This window comes from Terrapene carolina, unplaced genomic scaffold (assembly GCF_002925995.2).
Source record: "Terrapene carolina triunguis isolate 2854851 unplaced genomic scaffold, T_m_triunguis-2.0 Scaffold62, whole genome shotgun sequence".
NCBI lineage: Eukaryota > Metazoa > Chordata > Testudines > Emydidae > Terrapene > Terrapene triunguis.
The window spans coordinates 57,732,664-57,751,283 of NW_020664413.1; the positions used below are offsets into that span (position 1 = coordinate 57,732,664).

General features: G+C 42.1%; 1 protein-coding gene across 2 annotated transcripts in view; it reads left to right on the forward strand.

Annotated features, from left to right (window-relative positions):
- The window catches only part of ABI2 (abl interactor 2), a 111,829-nt gene that overhangs the window by 90,597 nt on the left and 2,612 nt on the right, over positions 1-18,620 (forward strand). For both annotated transcript variants that reach the window (XM_024206476.3, XM_024206467.3), the window contains 3 exons: positions 1,682-1,840; positions 8,971-9,057; positions 9,391-9,564. In XM_024206476.3, the coding sequence (XP_024062244.1) occupies positions 1,682-1,840; positions 8,971-9,057; positions 9,391-9,564 (420 nt within the window). The remainder of the gene's footprint in view (positions 1-1,681; positions 1,841-8,970; positions 9,058-9,390; positions 9,565-18,620) is intronic.

An 18,620-nucleotide genomic window follows, 5' to 3' on the forward strand; every position in this document is an offset into this window, starting at 1 on the left:
ATTGTTTTTACCCTTCTAGGGATAAAAAGGCCAATAGAAAAGCCACTAATTTTATGAAACAAAACCTATTCTGTGTGATTGACTTTGAGCATATTTAGTCCTTAAATACAACAAGTACATTGTTATAAATTCTGTAAGTAAAACAAGAATCCGATAATTCTCAGTCTACTCGTCTACTTTACATCTTTTGTATTTTCCCACGGATACAGATAACAAGAGTTAGTGTTGAAAAAGTAAATAACATGTTACGATATTTTGGCCAATCCAGATATGCTAAAAAAGACCATGGCTGATGCCAAGCCAGCCAGACAGGAATGCAGATTCTTAATGGATAAATTTCAGGCCTCCTGTCTTCACTGACTCTACCTACTAGCAGCATCCCTCTCCACCGACCAGTGACTCTACCCATTCTCCTCCTCCCCTAGGCTTCTGGACAGTTCTGTAACCTTCTTACTCTTTCCTAATAGGCATAACACGAACCTTTGTGATCTCATCACTTCCCTGTTAGCTTAAAGCTTTCATTCTCAGACTGAAATTGCACCCTAATGTTTCTAATACATTAAAAAAAGCTTTAAGCAAAGTTTTAATCAATCAGAGTGACAGATTCAAAAAATGAGAGAAGGACAGAAATTCACTGGGTTGAGGGTTTTTTTGGGGGTGGGGGGAGAGGGGATACCTTTGGGTTTTTTTACAACCATGGGATTCACCTATAATGTTGTGGAGGGGGAACCATGCAAACTGAAAACTGTCTAGTTTACCTTAGTGTCAATAGCGTGCTTCGGAGCTTTAATTAGATGTAAACACATGGTAGCTTAACATCATGGTTTATGACTGGTTCAAGTGTGATGACAATGAGATTCAAGTTGAATTACTAGTCTTCTAGTTGTGATTTCTGTGGTGTAGTTTAAGGTAAGCACACCACATTATTTACTAGATGCCTGAATCAGTTTGATATAGAAATTGTATGTGTTGCAATGGTAACATTGGTTGGAATAAAGAGGTGGTATTGAAGGGTTGAGTCAATTAAAATTTTTCTAACACATTGGAACATTGTGCTGGATTCCCTTTCCTCTGCCCAAGCTGTTTGTTCTTTTTCATTCCCCCAAAATGATCCTCCACACATTTCCTGAGAGCTGTGGCTATGACACAGCTCAGATGCCTGTGGTCTTTAGTCATAGAATATAACATCTTTGTGGTCCCTAGAGATGACTTCCAGTTGACTTAGCAGGGAGCTTGTGAGTGATTTGGACACTTGGCTAGCTAACAATGAAATGAAGAATCTCTGCCTGATTTGTGAATGAAATTCTAGTTCAATTTGAAAAAGACCTCCATTCGTGAATATACATTTATTATGAAGCATCATATAATATTACTAACTGGAAACAGTGTTCTCCAATTCTAACATTTTAAAGCTAAAGTTCCTCATTTTTGTATTTGCTTTTGCTGGTGGTGCTAAGTATAGCAGTTGAGCAAGAGTTATTTTTCCTTGTGTCAGTATTCTCTGACATTCAGAGTTCAGCTGATCTGGCAACTGAACAAAATGCTCTTAAAATGCAGACTTACTGTTCCTCCCCCCTCCCCCCCCCCAAATTCAATCCTTGGAATAAATCTTGAATGTAGGCATAAAAAAGCCAGACTTCAATCTTTTCTCTCTGCTAACGCATCTTTCTTTCTAACCCAGGTCACCCTGTTCAGTTCTACAGCATGAACAGACCTGCCTCCCGGCATACACCCCCAACAATAGGGGGCTCTTTGCCATACAGGCGCCCTCCTTCCATCACTTCGCAAACGAGCCTTCAGAACCAGATGAATGGAGGGCCTTTTTATAGCCAGAACCCAGGTAAGTGGGTTACTTCAGTATATCCAATCCAAAACACCAACGTGTTCATAATTTCAAAGCTGTGAAGTCTGTTTGAGACTGCACTGTTTCCACAGTAGATTGTGTGCTTCTTTAGGTGATTTCTAAAACAGTATTGGTAGCCCTGGTAGGGCTATTGTCCACATATAAGGTGTTCAGTTCCCATTAATGCAAACAGCCTAGAATAGTTTATTTTTAATTGAAGTGAGTTTGTAAAATAAGTGTCTGACTTGACAAGACAGTGTAGGGAGGCACTACACACAATCCCCGTTACACGGCTCATCCAGTGGATCTCATTCTTGATCTGCAGTACCCCTGTTGTTCCAACCAATCCTGGTGTGGATTGAGTGTTTGGTCTTTCATGAACTATTCGAATCCTGGTTCCCCATTACTTCAGCCTGGAGACTTGTATGTTTCTCTCCTGAATAATGGTCAGTCTAGGAGGCCGGCCTTCCTCTCGGAGTGTGTTTTATCAGGCATCTAGGGTCAGGATGCCATTGGTGCTAGATATGGCAGGTAGGAGGAGCTCTGCCACAGGAGTCAAGTTTCATATTATGCCAGTGTTCGTCTAACTGGTGACCCTTCTCTAAAAGTAGAAGGTTGAATTCTTATCTGCTCAATTTTGAGGCTTAACGAGAAGTGACATGTTCTGAATCTGAGTAGGAAAGTGCTGCCCATTCATATAACCAGACCTCTTGCCCACATTTCTGATTAGAGAAGGGAAGATGTTTAGCTTCAGAACAGATTTTCCTTTATACAGAAGATGCAGAGAGATTCAATAGGAATGTTTGAAGATTATTGATTTTCAAATTTCTTATATTTAAGCTAGATATGTGCAAGTGGTGCAGGGATGCTATTCTACAGTTCTGCAGTTTTAAATTGTACACTTAACTTGAAATTATGCTTAGATTCCAGCATCTGGCCTAGAGGATTTGATCAAACTCAAACATATCATTTTATCTCTAATTGCTAGCTAGCCTCAAAGAGACATTTATTTGAATCCAGGAGGACGAGGTGGTAGTGGTGGGTGGGGGAGTGAAGATGCATGACTAAATTATACTATCTGCTTGAGTTATAGTATTTGTAATGTATATTTATATGCATGTTGATTGAAGCGTGAAAAAAGATATAGGGAGAAGGTAAAGGAAATAGTGTCAGATACAACTAAAAAGAAATACCTTCTGAAGTAAAGAGGATTTTCAGTATATCCAGAGAGTTCTTGACCACTGTTCTGTATTTCTGTTTTTAATGAAATGTCCTTTGGAAGTTACCACTATTGTATTGTAAAAGATGCCAGATATTCTGTAAATAAATTATGTAACCATAATTCAGTCTGTTTACCCGAGAAGAAAGTAATGATTAAAAGGATTATTTACTTGAACTGTAAATCACAAAGAGAATACTTCGGTGACAGGGACACTTGGCACAGCATAAATAAGGAGCTGCAGCAGAAGATGTTCTCTAAATCAATGTGTGTCCAGGCAGAATGGGGAATCTTAGTTGTATTCAGAGGGGTATTAAGGCAGGATCTGTGTATCTGGACTCCCAGGAAGGGAAGGGGAGCCTTTGGACTCGCAAAGTTAGAATCCATAAGTGGGGCATATGACAAGTGGGGGCTGTGGTCTCCCTTCGCAGAAGGAGGAAGCATTGGCAGGATGGGGGACCATGGCTGCTTCTTAGCCCTACTGTAGGGTGGGGGAAAGAACAGATCTTAAAGTTTGGGGAGACCAGTGGAGGGGGGAGGTGGAGGAGAGGATTCTTGGGGTGGGGAGGTGAAGGAAAGGCCTTTGGAGATTATCAGTACTGGTTTTTTTTTTTTCATATTGTGTGGATTTTGTGCAGGGGATATTGATGCATTTTTCCTCTGATGTATTTTATATGCTTTCGGCATGAATGTTTTTTTCTTTTTCTTTTTGGATAGCAGTACTAAGGCTATTTAACTTTTATGCTGCAGTGGTGAGGCTGTTTTTGGAAGGCTGTGGGGATGTAAGCATGTCTTTTGTGTTTTATAAATATGTCTAAAACTGGGTTCTGAAGAACTACTACTAATTGCAAATTACTGACTGAGGATAAAGAGGATTTTATGACACTTTCATTGTGGGAAAGAAGGAGAACTGAGTAAAAGATGGCACCTACATTACAATCACTTCACTCATCACTGAAATGCAACTGCTTCTGGGATGCGACACCAATGCTTAGTAATACTCAGTAATATTGCCCAACAGTTATATTTAGTGAAGTACACCGTGCCCAAATGCAACTACAGGGGGGAATTCAGATAGAACAAAATTACCTGAGTTAGAGTATGTACAGAACGCTGGTATTAACATCCCTAGTCTTTTCATAGATTCCAAGGTCAGACAGGATCAGTGTGATTGCTGCTTTCAACTACCTGAGGGGGGGGTTCCAAAGAGGATGGAGCTCGGCTGTTCTCAGTGGTGGCAGATGACAGAACAAGGAGCAATGGTCTCAAGTTGCAGTGGGGGAGGTCTAGGTTGGATATTAGGAAACACTATTTCACTAGGAGGGTGGTGAAGCACTGGAATGCGTTACCTAGGGAGGTGGTGGAGTCTCCTTCCTTGGAGGTTTTTAAGGCCCGGCTTGACAAAGCCCTGGCTGGGATGATTTAGTTGGGAATTGGTCCTGCTTTGAGCAGGGGGTTGGACTAGATGACCTCCTGAGGTCCCTTCCAGCCCTGATATTCTATGATTCTATGATTCTATGATTGTCACAGTTCAGGGAAACTGCACCTGTATTCCCCCTCTGTGTCCAGTGAGGGCACCCACTCTAGATGCCAGGCTCCTCAGAACAATCTATATGCCTGCTGATAAGCCTACCAGAGAACACCCCAACTCAACAAGGACTCTGGCAGTTGATGAGTTCTTCAAACACCACGAAGGGATTGAAGGGATTTTTTCTGTGGGTAGAAGTTCAAAACAGCTGTTAGCTCGGAACAAGCCCTCTTTCCCCTCCCTCCCCCTCATGTATCTCTGATTCACTTCTTTATACAATTTGGGTCTTTGATCTGCAGAGACCCTGAATAGGTAATCAGCCAGACAATGGTCCCCTCCTCAGGGCGAAGTTTCAGAAGGTTGGATCTTTGCATAACCAGAGGTGGTGGGAACTCCACTTAACTTCGTTTATCTGGTGCATTGTTTAAAATAGTCCTTTGAAGCACATAACACTTCCCAAGGTTTACACTGGCTACATCTCCCCCTAGAGAAGTGACATACAATCCCACAAGAATACATACACTTTGCATTTTTAATACAACAAATTCCTAAAATACTTAAACTTCATTGAATTAATTTTAATTGAATTCAGTAAGGTTTGTCCCGGATATTGCAGGAAATTGCCACATCTATCACCGTGATTATCTAGTCTGATATCCTGTATAACACAGGCCAAAGAACTTCCCCACAATAATTCCTGGAGCATATCTTTTAGAAAAACACCTCATCTTGATGGATCCTCCATCACTAACCATTTTTAAAATCGTGACCTTGGGTAAATTGTTCCAATGGTTAATTACCCTCACTGTCAAAAATGTACACCTTATTATCAGTCTGAATTTGTCTAGCTTCAAGCCATTAGATCATGTTGTACCTTTCTCTGCTAGATTGAAGAGTCCGCTATTAAATATTTGTTCCCGATTACTTTAATCAAGTCACCTCTTAGATGAGATGAGCTCCTTGAGTCTGTCACTATAAGGCAGGTTTTCTAATCTGTTAATCATTCTCATGGCTCATCTCTGAACCCATTGCAAGATTCTTCTTGAATTGTGGTCACCAGAACAAGACACAGTATTCCAGCAGTGGTCGCACCAGCTCCAGATACATAGCAAATTAATCTCTCTACTCCTACTCGTGATTCCCCTGTTTATGCATCCCAGGATCACATTAGCCCTTTTGGTCACAGCATCGTACTGGGAGCTTATGTTTCAGCTGATTATCCACTTTGACCCCCAAATCTTTTTCAGAGTTATTTCTTCCTAGGAGAGAGTCCCCCATCCTGTAAGTATGGCCTACTTTGTTCCTAGATGTGTACATTTACATTTAACTGTATTAATATGCATATTGTTTGCTTGCATCCAGTTTACCACGCAATCCAGATTGCTCTGTATTAATGACCTGTCCTCTTCAATATTATTTTAACTCCTCCCTCCCCCGTTTGTGGGTCATCTGCAAACTTTATCAGTGATGATTTTATGTTTTCTTCCAGGTCACTGATTTAAAAAATTAAGTAGTGGAGGGTCAAAAACAGATCCCTGTAGGACCCCACTAGAAACAGGCCTGCTCAGTGATTATTGCCCATTTACAATTACATTTTGAGACATATCAGTTAGCCAAGCTTTTAATCCATTTAATGTGTGCCCTGTTAATATTATATTCATTCTAGTTTTTAATAAAAATAGTCATGGGTGCCAAGTCAAGCCTTACCAAAGGCTACGTGTATTACATCAACACTATTATCTTTATCAATCAAACTTGTCATCTCATTAAAAAAATGGTTAGTTTGGTAGGCTCTGTTTTGGGTGTTTGGCATTAAGTGATTGCTTTCCTTTAAGTCTTTATTAGTTGAGTTCCTTATCCGCGACTCCATTATCTTTCCTGGAATCGATATCAGACTGACAGGCCTATAATTACCTAGGTCTTCCCATTTACCCTTTTAAAACACTGGAATAACATAAGCTTTCTTCCAGTCTTCTGCAACTATCCCAGTGTTCCAAGTCTTATTGAAAATCAACTTTTAATGGTTCAGCAAGCTCCTTGGCCTACTCTCTTAAAACTCTTGGATGCAAATTATCTGGATGTGCTGATTTAAAAATATGTAACTTTAGTATTTGCTGTTTAACATCCTTCTGAGATATTAGTGGAATGAAAAGTGTTATCATATGATGAGACTACATCATCTGTTTTTTTCAAATAACGAAAAGAAATATTTATTGAAAATTTGGCTGCCTTTTCCGAAATATTATTGATGATTCTATCATTTTTATGTGGTAGTGGACCAATACCATGGTTAGGATACCTTTTGTTCCTAATATACTTTAAAAACCTACTCCTTATTGGCCACAGATTTCTCCTTGTGTCCCTTTGCTTCCCTTATCAAATTTCTACAACTCCTAGCTTCTGATTTGTATTTGTTACTATCAACTTCCCCTTTCTTCTGTTGTTCTCTCTCTCTATTTTTATAGCTGCCTTCGCTTCTTCCCTAAACCAGATTGTTTTTTTTAACCAGTATGGTCGTCTTCCTTGATTGTGGCTTTTTGGGCATCTACTAAAGTGTTCTTAAATGTCTCCCAATTATTTCTGATTAAATTCTTCCTCCTGGCTGATTTGGCTCATGATTGTTTTCAGCTTTCTGGCTCTTTTAAAGAACCAAATATATATGTTCCTGATTTAGACTTTATTCTGTTTGGACATTATAAATGTGATCAAGTCATGATAACTTGTACCTAAGGTATCATTAAAGAGTTGCCAATCACAGAGATAAAAATTATCTGTCAAGACTAATCTTATGAAGTACAACAGGGTCTCTAATGACACAAATAGCCAAGACCTCTATTTGACATCTCCACTAAAAGATACTGACTGACAATCCATAGCAACCCTTTCAAAATATTAACTAACCCATTTTAAATATCAGTTGCAAAATAAAAATAAAAAGTGTAGACATTCTACATTAAAGAATAATGCCAAGTTTCTTTACAGAAAAAAAGAAAAATTCTCTTAATACCATCCTGCTTTTAAAACACCACTGTTTTGCACAGATCATCCATACACGCAGATTTTTAGCCCTTTAAAAAGTACAGAGTTCTCATTAAAATAAAGGAAGTTATGGAGGGTGATGGAGAAATGATCTTAAATAATTAAATATATTTTTCCTCTGCCTTCAAACAAAACTATTTAAATTGTTCATCTCTCCTCCCCCCCTCAAATTTATATTTCCTCTACAGTTAATTCTCTTGAGGGAATTTTAAAGTGAGGATCTAGACCCCTGAAAATAAGTTTATAAGAGAAGTACTGAAGGTTCCTTCATTTTCCAAATGTGTGCGGTTTCTCTTATTCACACCGAACACAAGTGAATTGCTTGTTTCCTGAGGTTGTTTGGGGGGTATCTAGATAAATCCCTTCTGGTCAAAGATTTATGGATACAATTCTTTAGGAGCTGTTTCAAAAAGTATCTTCAAAAAGTCTGTCCGTGTTCTCTCCCCCCTCCCCGGCACAGTTGGCTCCACAGAGGAGCTTGGGCTGAAGGTGAAGCTGGGGGCAGAATGGGGGATGGGGTAGGAGCTGGGGCTAGAGGCGGAGTTGGCCTGGGCGCGGAGAGGGAATGAGGGCAGAGCTGGGCTTGGCGGGGGAGAGACCTGGGGGCAGAGTGTGGCTGGGTGGCAGTCCCTCCCTCCCCCCCATGTGGGCTGCCCCAGGCCCCACTGCGCTCCCCCCCCCCATCGTTCCTCCATACCCATTTGGGGGGGGTGCGGCCCACAGTTTGGGGATCACTGCATTACAGAGACAGTGGGTGAAGTAATGTCTTTTATTGGACCAACTTCTGTTGGTGAAAGAGACAAGTTTTCAAGCTTACATAGAGATCTTCAGCTCTCTAAGCTTGAAAGCTTGTCTTTCACCAAGAGAACGTGGTCCAATGGAAGATATTACCTCACCCACCTTCTCACTCCAATATCCTCAGACCAGCATGGTTACCCGAACACTGTCAGCAAATCAATATTCTGTTGTTGACCAAAAAGGAAAAACTCTCTTGTTAGAGCTGTTCATAAAGTTTTATATTGAACTCCAATAAAAATAGAGTTTAAGAGAAGAAAGTATCTTCATGGTAGTTAGAATGAAACAAGTTCTTAAACTGAGTTTTTGGTGTTATGAAAAGGAGCTGGCATGGGAATTTTCAAATAGAGAGAACTAAAACTTGCTGCAAGTGATATTTATATTTCTTAAAGCTCTTCTTAAAACTCCCTCTTTTGGATGTCATCCTTTTTGTCACACCTCCTTTGGTTGGTTGCTGTAGTGCCTGAATGATGGATATGCCGACTTTCCTGTTTGTCGCGTTGTTTTATTTCTAATTTATTTGTCTTTTTTACTCCTTTGCTGCAGTATCCCTTGCTCCTCCTCCTCCTTCCATCCTACAGGTAACTCCACAGTTACCACTGATGGGATTTGTGGCCAGAGTTCAAGAAAATAGTAAGTTTACTTCTTCCTTCTGCTATGATTGGGCATTGGGTCTGGCCTTCGTTTCATGTGTGGAAAAACCTCAGCTGTAGCCAGAATTCTGCTTTTTAATACTTTGCTTTGTTTGGTGAATTTCAAATAAAACAGGAAAAAACCAAACCAGATGAAAAATATTTGTCAAGAGAGTCCTCCCCAACTTAGTGTCTTAGCGTATTTCTGTTTCTAAGTTCTAGCGTTAGGTCCCCATGAAACTAGTTAGGAAGCTCTTGAATAGAGACCACTACTTTTAATCTGCAACTGTATTTCTAGACGGTGTTTCATGTTGATCTTGCTGCTTATTTTTAGTTTCAGATACTCCCCCTCCTCCTCCACCTGTAGATGAGCCAGTCTTTGATGAGTCCCCACCTCCACCTCCACCCCCAGAAGATTATGAAGAGGAGGAGGCAGCTGTGGTGGAATACAGTGATCCTTATGCTGAAGAGGACCCTCCATGGGCACCAAGGACCTATTTAGAAAAGGGTAGGTTTAGAGAGAGAGAGAGAGAGAGAGAGATGGTGGTATCGTCAATTCTACAGTCTTTTGCTAAAAACCCTAACTTCAGAATTTACATGTATTAAATGAGAATCTTTCAATAGGTCTGTTGTTTGCTTTGGATAATCAAGCTTTTATATCATTAATCTGCAATTCCTAAAGAAGTCACTTTGTCACCTTCCTGTCAGTCCATGTAATTTCTGATTGTAGAGATTTGGTCTGGCTGGAGAATTGATTCCCTTCAGTTGACTCACAATGGTTTTTTTATTCAGACGAATTCTCTAGGATGCCACCATGTGTCTAGTAGTATCAGTTGTTGCTGTGTAGGACAGGTTTCTTGCACATTGCTTTGCTAACACAATACTGCATATTAAGAGTATGCTACTGTGTGGTATCCCAGCTGATTTCTCCCTTCTTCCCATTGTACTGAGATGGTGCCTGTAAAGTACATTCTGCAAGGTTATCAGGAACATAGGACAGGGAATGGACTTCCTGGGTCATTAAGTCCAGTCCCCTGCTTTCATGGGCAAACCATCATATTATCCTGTTCATAAATTTATCAAGCTCATTCTTAAAACTAGTTGTAGGTTGCCCATCCCCACTGCTCCCATTGGAAGGTTTTCCAGACAGTCACTTCTCATAGTTAGAAACCTTCTAATTTCCAGCCTGAATTTATTCATGGCCAGTTATACTCATTTGTTTTTGTTACCAACATAGTCCTTTAGCTTAAATAGCTTTTCTTCCTCGTTCCTGCCCCTTGATGTGTTTGTGTTTGAGTCACACTAATGATGCTATAGTTAAGGCTGCAACTGGCTTTCTATTATAACTCCAGTTTTAACCTCTCCTTGATCCCTTAAAAAAAGAGACCTGTCTGAAATTTTGCATGTTACTTTGACAGTCGTGTTTAGGAAAAGTTTCAGGTTTAAGCACAGTATGTTTGAGAAGTGAGACTTTGGAAGGCAAGTACCAGGCAAGCTCCTTGTGCCACAGAGCTGGCATTAGCCTTATACCCAGACTTAGACGTCTGTCCAGATCAAGACCTTTCAAGCTATGCTGGCTTTGTCAGAGTGGTCACCTTCTTCCTTGAGGTAGCTTCTGTATTTTCCCTCAAGCAGTATGCAACCCCCCATTCTCCTGAGGGCTACTGGATTTCGTGAACCTTTAGAAAGCAGTGCCTCTCTCTCAACAACAAATGTTCAGACATGAGGTTATAAAAGGGCTGTCTGGTGCCAACCACCCCAGTTCATTCCATTCTGTGGTTAGCTGTGTGTGTAGGAACTTTCTCTTGATGGCTGCAGGGATTTGTGGAGATTTTTATCCACATCTCCCCTAAGGGTTGTTAGATGGTCGGTGGTTAGTAAGTGTTGGATAGCTTGTGGCTGTTGCACCATGGACGTTGATGTTGGCTGACCAGACCTCCAGAGACAAGGGCAGATTTTAGTAGTCTGTGCACATTGTACTTGTTGGCTTTGTCTTGGGGATCCAGCTAAGTGTGGAAAAGCTTAGCTCTTTCCTCTCCTACGCTTTCCGGAAGACATCTGTTTCCACGGTTCCTAGTGCAGTGTGTGGCACTGCTGTGGTGACAGCACTGACCTGGCCTTACATTAAAATGTCCATGTTAAGTGATTTTGGCATGCTGATGACACACATCAGAAAGGTAATGGCGACTTTCAAAAGCTTATCTCTCTGCCAAACTTAAATGGGAATTCATGGGACAAAGAAAAGGCACTTCCCTGCCCCTAGTGTTTTATCCTTGCCAAATTTTGAAGGCCTCTTGAAAGCGATGAAGTTAGAGCTTCTCACAAAAATAGTTTTAAGAATCTCAGAACAAAATGTGTGTGTGTGTGTGTGTGTGTGTGTGTGTGTGTGTGTGTGTGTGTGGCTTAAAGTCCATCTTGACTGGGTATCTTTTTTGGGAATTAGTTATACTAAATTTCTTTCACAGGCTAAAAATATGGTTAATATGGAGCAGGGATAGGCAACCTGTGGCACACGTGTCGAAGGCGGCACGCAAGCTGATTTTCAGTGGCACTCACACTGCCCGGGTCCTGGCTACCAGTCCAGGGGGCTCTGCATTTTAATTTAATTTTAAATAAAGCTTCTTAAACATTTTAAAAACCTTATTTACTTTATATACAACAATAGTTTAGTTATATATTATAGACTTAGAGAAAGAGACCTTCTAAAAATGTTAAAATGTATTACTGGCACGCGAAACCTTAAATTAGAGTGAATAAATGAAGATTCGGCACACCACTTCTGAAAGGTTGCTGACCCCTGATATAGAGTGAAAATTCCTGTGTTACTGCCACTGAAAACTTTTCTGCGAGAAATCCTGGTTCCAGTTGTGAAGCAGGGCAGTGTGCCTAATAATAAAGAAAGAGATATAAAATGTAGCACAGCAAGACTTCCCAACTGTGGTAGTGAATGTTAGACACTTCAACAACCTTCACACTTAGGGTTGCCAACTTTCTACTCGCACAAAACCGAACACCCTTGCCTTGCCCCCTGCCCCCCTCCTCTGAGGCCCAACCCCTGCCCTGCCCCTTCTCCGAGGCCTCGCCCCCCGCTCACTCCATCCCCCCTCCATCTGTCCCCATCGTCACTCACTCATTTTTACCAGGCTGGGGCTGGGGTGTGTGTGTGTGAGGGCTATGGCTGGGGGTGCAGGCTCTGGGGTGGGGCTGGGATGAGGGGTTTGGGGTGCAGGAGGGTGCTCTGGGCTGGGACTGAGGGGTTCGGAGGGCGGGAGGGGGATCAGGGCTGGGGCAGGGGGTTGCGACACGGGAGGGGGTCAGGGGTGCAGGCTCCAGGCGGCACTTACCTCAAGCAGCTCCTGGAAGCACCAGCATGTCCGCCGCTGCCCCCCCCCCCCCCCCCGACTCCTACGCAGAGGCGTGGCCAGGCGGCTCTGCACACTGCTGTCTGCAGGCACCGACCCCGCAGTTTCCATTGGCCACAGTTCCCGGCCAATGGGAGCTGCAGATCCGGCACTTGTGGCAGAGGGCAGCATGCTGAGACCCCTGGCTGCTCCTATGCGTTGAAGCCAGTGGGGGGATATGCCGCTGCTTCTGGGAGCCTTGCAGAGCCACAGCAGGCAGGGAGCCTGCCTTGTCGCGCTGTGCTGCTGACCGGACTTTTAACGGCCCGGTCAGCAGTGCTCACCGGAGCCCCCAGGGTCCCTTTTTGACTGGGCGTTCTGGTCAAAAACCAGACACCTGGCAACCTTATTCAAATTGCACCAAGAGAAAAAATTCATGCATGCAAGAAAAATAAATTCAGTACAGTAGCTGGGGAAAAAATGAAGATTGTGAAGAAGCAACCTCTGCCAGTCCCAGCAGACTGCAAAACTGCTGTCTCTTTTCCTACCTAGTTGCCATAAGTGTGTGGTTCACGAAACACACAGACTTCACCGGCAGGCTGAGACAACTTGTCAGACAAAATATCTGACTTGCAGGATATTTGCATGAATTGCTACACCTAGTGACCTTTCCATGGGTCTGATTGACATCGTTCTATTGATGTCCACAGACTCTCTTGTTTGATAAACATTGCTTCAGCTTATTCCTGTCAAGGAGGCTTATTTCCATGAGGGAGGGCAGGAAAATAGCTATTGATACAAAGCATTACTGTCGTGGTGGAGTGTTCTGGAATGGGGATGCTGATTGTTGACCTTGGTGCACCTGACATGGACTGATCAGCTTTTTCTGGAAGGTTAAATCTCTCCATTGCACTTCTTTCTGTGAGAATAGGTGGCATGTTTTCTTCAGGCTAGGACCAGTACAGGTCACTTCTGTAAGCCTTTACCCTTGTTGATTAGATTCATTGCTTCACTAACATTTGCTTTTTGCTTTTGTACCTTGAGTAGTATTGAGGGCGCTCAGCATTCACTCTGTTTCTGTTGCTTGCTGACACTGCTTATGCTGCGAGGCATTTTCTGTTGTGTGACGCTTACTGCCCTGTTACTGTGTTCATAAGGAACAGTGAGTCTCAAGTATTTCCTGAGGAGAACTTTCCACGTGTGAGACTTCTCACTTTTTTGGCTGTTATGGTATTTCCTAACTCCAAATACACTTGTAGAGAGCAATCTTCACTAAAGTTCTGATAGCCTTGTCACCTGTACCTCAGGAAAACGTCACTGGTCTTTAACCCAGTGAAGAATAAAGGAGACTGCAACTGTTTGTTGTGTTATGGGTTTTAAAGAAGTGGGACATAGTTGCTAGATAGAGTCGGACATAAGGTTCAAAGCTGGTGGGCCAGCTGATGTTGAAGTGCAGTTAATGGACAAAAACTGCTGTGTATTATATCTGCTTACTCGTGGAGCAAAGACTACTTTTTTCTGATTACTCCCGTTAGCTGTTGTGGCTCTTCAGTACTATGGGAAAGTGAACTAGATTCTGTTCTGCCTCAGCAGAATTAACTGCATTCCGGTTGCAGGGCCAATATCTGCCCTCGGTTCCAGTTGGGCCACCCCATTGTTTTCAGCCTGGTTGCCCAGGTTTAACTGGGGGCACTCACTGAATCGTTTTGCGATGGATACACGCAAATAACTTTCATGTCCCAGGGCGAATTTGCAGTGCCAACTCTTAGGGGAGGAAAAACCTCTTACGTATGAATTGAGCACATTTTGATATGGAAGTCAGAACCATAATGAACATGACTCCCCATGAAGCCATTTTAGTCATTTTATTTTGAGAGATTTGGGCACCAAGAAGTTAAATATTTGAGAAGGTGAGCGGTTCCTGGATGAAGCACTGATATCCTCAGATGAAAGGAGTCATGTAGGTAGGACTAGACAGACAAAGGCTAAAGAAGTCAAATAGGTAAGCCTAAAATGGCAGCAAGACAACTATTCCTCAGCCTTCAGAGTGACTCTTCCAAATCTCTTCTGAATGGCAATGTCAGGATTATGCACATTCCCGTATGGAACAGGGTAAAGGGGGAACTGCTGGTTTGTAAACGATTTCCATTGTGAAGGAATTTCTGATTCTTCCCTCCTCCCACCCATTAGCTTTTGCAGAAGCCCAAGGCAGGTTCCTTTTGCTCCACAATGGCAGCACCCAGACGAGCCCTCCAGCGCTTATTCTCAGATGCCATCGTAGAGGTGGAGTTTCATTCTGTTCTGATCAAGGATCTTTTGGGGGATCCCTAACCCCCTCTTCCCACAGCATGGTTTTGTTGGGCAAGTTTTTACAGTTACAACAACCTTTAAACAGTACCCTCAGTCTGTGAATGGAGTCCGAGGGGCAAGGTAGGAGAGTTGGAGACTCTTCTGGCTCTGAATGACCAGGGTGGGGAAGATTGAATTTTGAAGCCTACCTAGTTTTGAACAGACAAATATGTAAAAGGTGGCTCCAGTTTGTTAGTAAAGGAAGTTTGGTGCTCTTTGGAAAGAGGAGATGAGAGAAAATCAATAGTGCAAATTCCTTGTGGGTTGAGGCTGTAGATGAGATGGTCATGGGCCTATGTTTTAGACCACTTAACCAGCCAAAATAACTAAGCTCTGAAATGACCGTAAAGGTGTATCTGATATGGGGAGTTGGGGAGTGCTCCAAGGGGCAAAAAATTGGGAATGTCTGCCATTTATCTGATAAAGGAGTACCAAATATTGTTATAAATATAAGGCCCCACAGAAAACGCAGGATTCCAACCTCAAACTTATCCATATATTACCTGCTTGATGAGGAAATATAATGCAGCCAGTACTCTTCTCCTGCCCCACCCCCACTGGTGAAAGGAATTATATTGTTGTCTTGCGTCTCCCCCCTCAAGCTTTAATGGCCAGAAATGTATCCTTACCAGCACAGCGGGGCCCAGTAACCTCACTAGGCCTCAGGTGATGGCTGTTACCCAATAAGCTCAGGACAGCCCTTCACCTGCCATCAGGTGTACTCAGGTTTTAGGCTAAGCAGCTCATCAGACATCAGGATGCTTCAGATAGCAGTCTTGGATGCACTGTCTCAGCTTCTTGGGGCAGGGAGGAGAAAGCAGTTGAGTGCTGAAAATTAAAATGTGAATGGTCACACAGCAAAGTCGTACAGTCAGCGTTCAGTAGACACAGTGGTCTGTGTCCTCTGTTTTGAGAGATTTCTGCTTCCAATGGTGTTCCCCATTTGAAGTATAGGAAATGTGTCTCAAACCAGTAGAATCTTTCAGAATGGTATAAATGTTAAGTGCAATCCCTGTACTATTCATAAAGCGAGCTTTCTGCCTGTGAAATAAACCCCACAAACCAAACTCCCAGGAAATGAGTAACCATTCTGTTTAGCTAGGGAGTTTTCCTCCCACTTTACTAAGGGAAAGGGAAGTCTTGATTCATCATTCTTTCAGCCCTTAAGCACCTAATACAGGGGTTCTCAAACTAGGGGTTGTGACCCCTCAGGGGGTCACAGGGTTATTACATGAGGGGTTGCGGAGTGTCAGCCTCCACCCCAAAATCCTGCTTCGCCTCCAGCATTTATAATAGTGTAAAATACTAAAAAAGTGTTTTTAATGTATAGGGAGGGTCACACTCCAAGGCTTGCTGTTTGAAAGGGGTTCCCAGTACAAAAGTCTGAGAACCACTGACCTAATAGTTCCTTTCACATACAAAACTTCTACTTGTCATAATCATGCCCTTATTCCCCTGTTTCTTGCTTGGAGGCTTTGGGAACAAGTGGGGAATCTGGAGTTTGAGATGTGTGAACTGCTTATAAGGAGTAATGCATTTATACATTGGATTGTAGTCAGTGGAGGAAAAGAGGCTGAGGTTGGATTTTGTGGGACTGGTAACAGAAGTGTCCTTGATCAAATTGTTTAAAACTTTTACAATTCTTCACCGAAAGCTACTGGTATCTCATTAAGTGTATAGGACAACTATTGCCACAGAAGTGGTTTTGTCATGTATCCGTAGTTTTCATGCAATAATGTGCTCAATCCTGTTGAAGAATTGCTGTGAATCACACCAACGTGTTGTACTACATATACATGGAGTCTATTCCATTAAAATTTTGTTTTGAACATGTTAATATTCATGTGCAGTAACAGATGTCTAAACTTTAAATGGTCCAATTACTGCATTAACGAGACCTCCAGTGTTTGATCTATCCTTTATATCTTGTGTTGATAAAAAAGAATAATCTTGAAACTACAAAATATAGCATTAGCTGTTTTTGGGGGGGAAGCCTGTATTCATAGTGAAAGTGTCCAGAAGAAAATACTTTAAATTTGAAACAAGAATGCTTCTCAAGGGACAAGATCCTGCTTCAGTCCCCATCTCTGACTTTTATGGGCCTGTGAATGAGAACATCTGAAAGCAGCAAGGTATGTGTAAATGTCCCAGCAGGCAATAAGCGTGCTGATTTCGGATTCACAAGGTAAATGATGTTGGGGGAGGAAGGGATTTATATTGGATATATAAAATAGAAGAGGATGAGGTGGGAAATGAACTCCCTGGTGTTAGTTCAGGGTCCCTGCCAAAATCTAATTCAGATCCTGTATCTTGGCACCAGATGATTAAGGGTTGATGAAATGAAAATAACGAGAAATTGAGGTTCTTCCAATGTATGATGAGCAAACAGCTAAACAATAGCTCAGTGAGATAAGAGAAACTTAAGGAGATCTTGAAGGCAAGGGTGGATACCACTGTGAATATGAATAATTTGGTTGCTGTACAAAAGCCACCTCTAGATATTTTATTACATTTTACTGGAGTTGGGAGAGGAGAAATTTCTTTTCTAACATGCCAGGGCAAACAAGCTCTAAAGCCAAAGTTCTACACTGAAGGGGACTTTCAGACTGGAGGAACTTACGTATTTACCCTACTGTGAACGAACAAAGCTTTATCTGCTGCAAAATAATTATTTCCATGGCAGTGGCTTGTGCTCTTATAAACAGGATTGTCTGTGCTACATGATCCAGAGAAGAAAAGCTATTTTTTGACAGACAAGGTGGACATTCAGTTGTCCCCAACAATTAGCAGTAGCCATGCCAATGATTTTGTGTGGCTTTTGGTATGTCTGTTCTCTTAAACTTTAACTTGATAGGAAAGAACTTCTAAGAGACCAAATGACTGTAGCTTATGTATGCAGAATTTGAGGATGTAGAAGTAGGAAAGCTGTTGGGAAGTGCAATGGATATAGATTGTGGCTGCTCTAAAGTGTGGTTCTGCTCTGAAAAGTGACTAGAAGTGGCACCTTGGGGTTCTATACTGCACAGCAATACTACACAATAGTTCGGGGGAGGACGTGGATACCAGATCCAGTTTAAACCGCTGGAGAAATGTAAGTAGGCACGGTGCAGTTGTTCTGGGGATGTTAAATTTGGGCAGGGCACCGTATGATTTTAATGCCCACTGGCAGTCAGAACTTCAGTTTTTTTCTCTCCCAAAAGCCCATCCCGTGAGCACCACAGTGCCTCATCTAATCTTATGCTGGGGTGTTGCCACAGGATGGGGCCCATGCTAAGGAAGATTCTTAACCAAAGCAAATGGTCAAGAATGGATATTTAGAAGGGAGAAATCTTCCTCCATGCCATGTAGGAAGGGAATCTGGTCTTATCCTCTCATTTCACTTTCAGAATTCCAGGGTCTGGGAGCAAATCTTGGATAGGTTTATGGTCAGTTTGTTATAATCCAGCAGACGATTTCTGACAAACCAAATATATAATTGTCTAAAAACTATGCAAAAATCATCAGCTGGAAAAACCAGCTTATTACAACCCAGTGGATAACTGTATTTTTAATCTTTGCATTGAAATGTGTTCAGCTACACCTGAAAATAGGCCCTGCCTAAGACTTGTTAGAGGGAAGGTTGCCACCTGTTGAATCCCTAATACTACTACTTCAGCATCTGGAGCTCTCGCTGAAATACTGGCCTGACTCCGCATAATTTAGGAACTCTGCCAAGATCACAGCTTGAAGTGGTGTGACTGCAGACAAAAGGATTAAGCATTCTTTGAGAATGAGGAAAAGGTCCCAGTGCAAAAGTAATTCACAGAAGGAACAGATTACAAGAAGAGATCTATAATGCAGATTTAGTTTTTTCTTTCTATAAAGAAGTCATTTT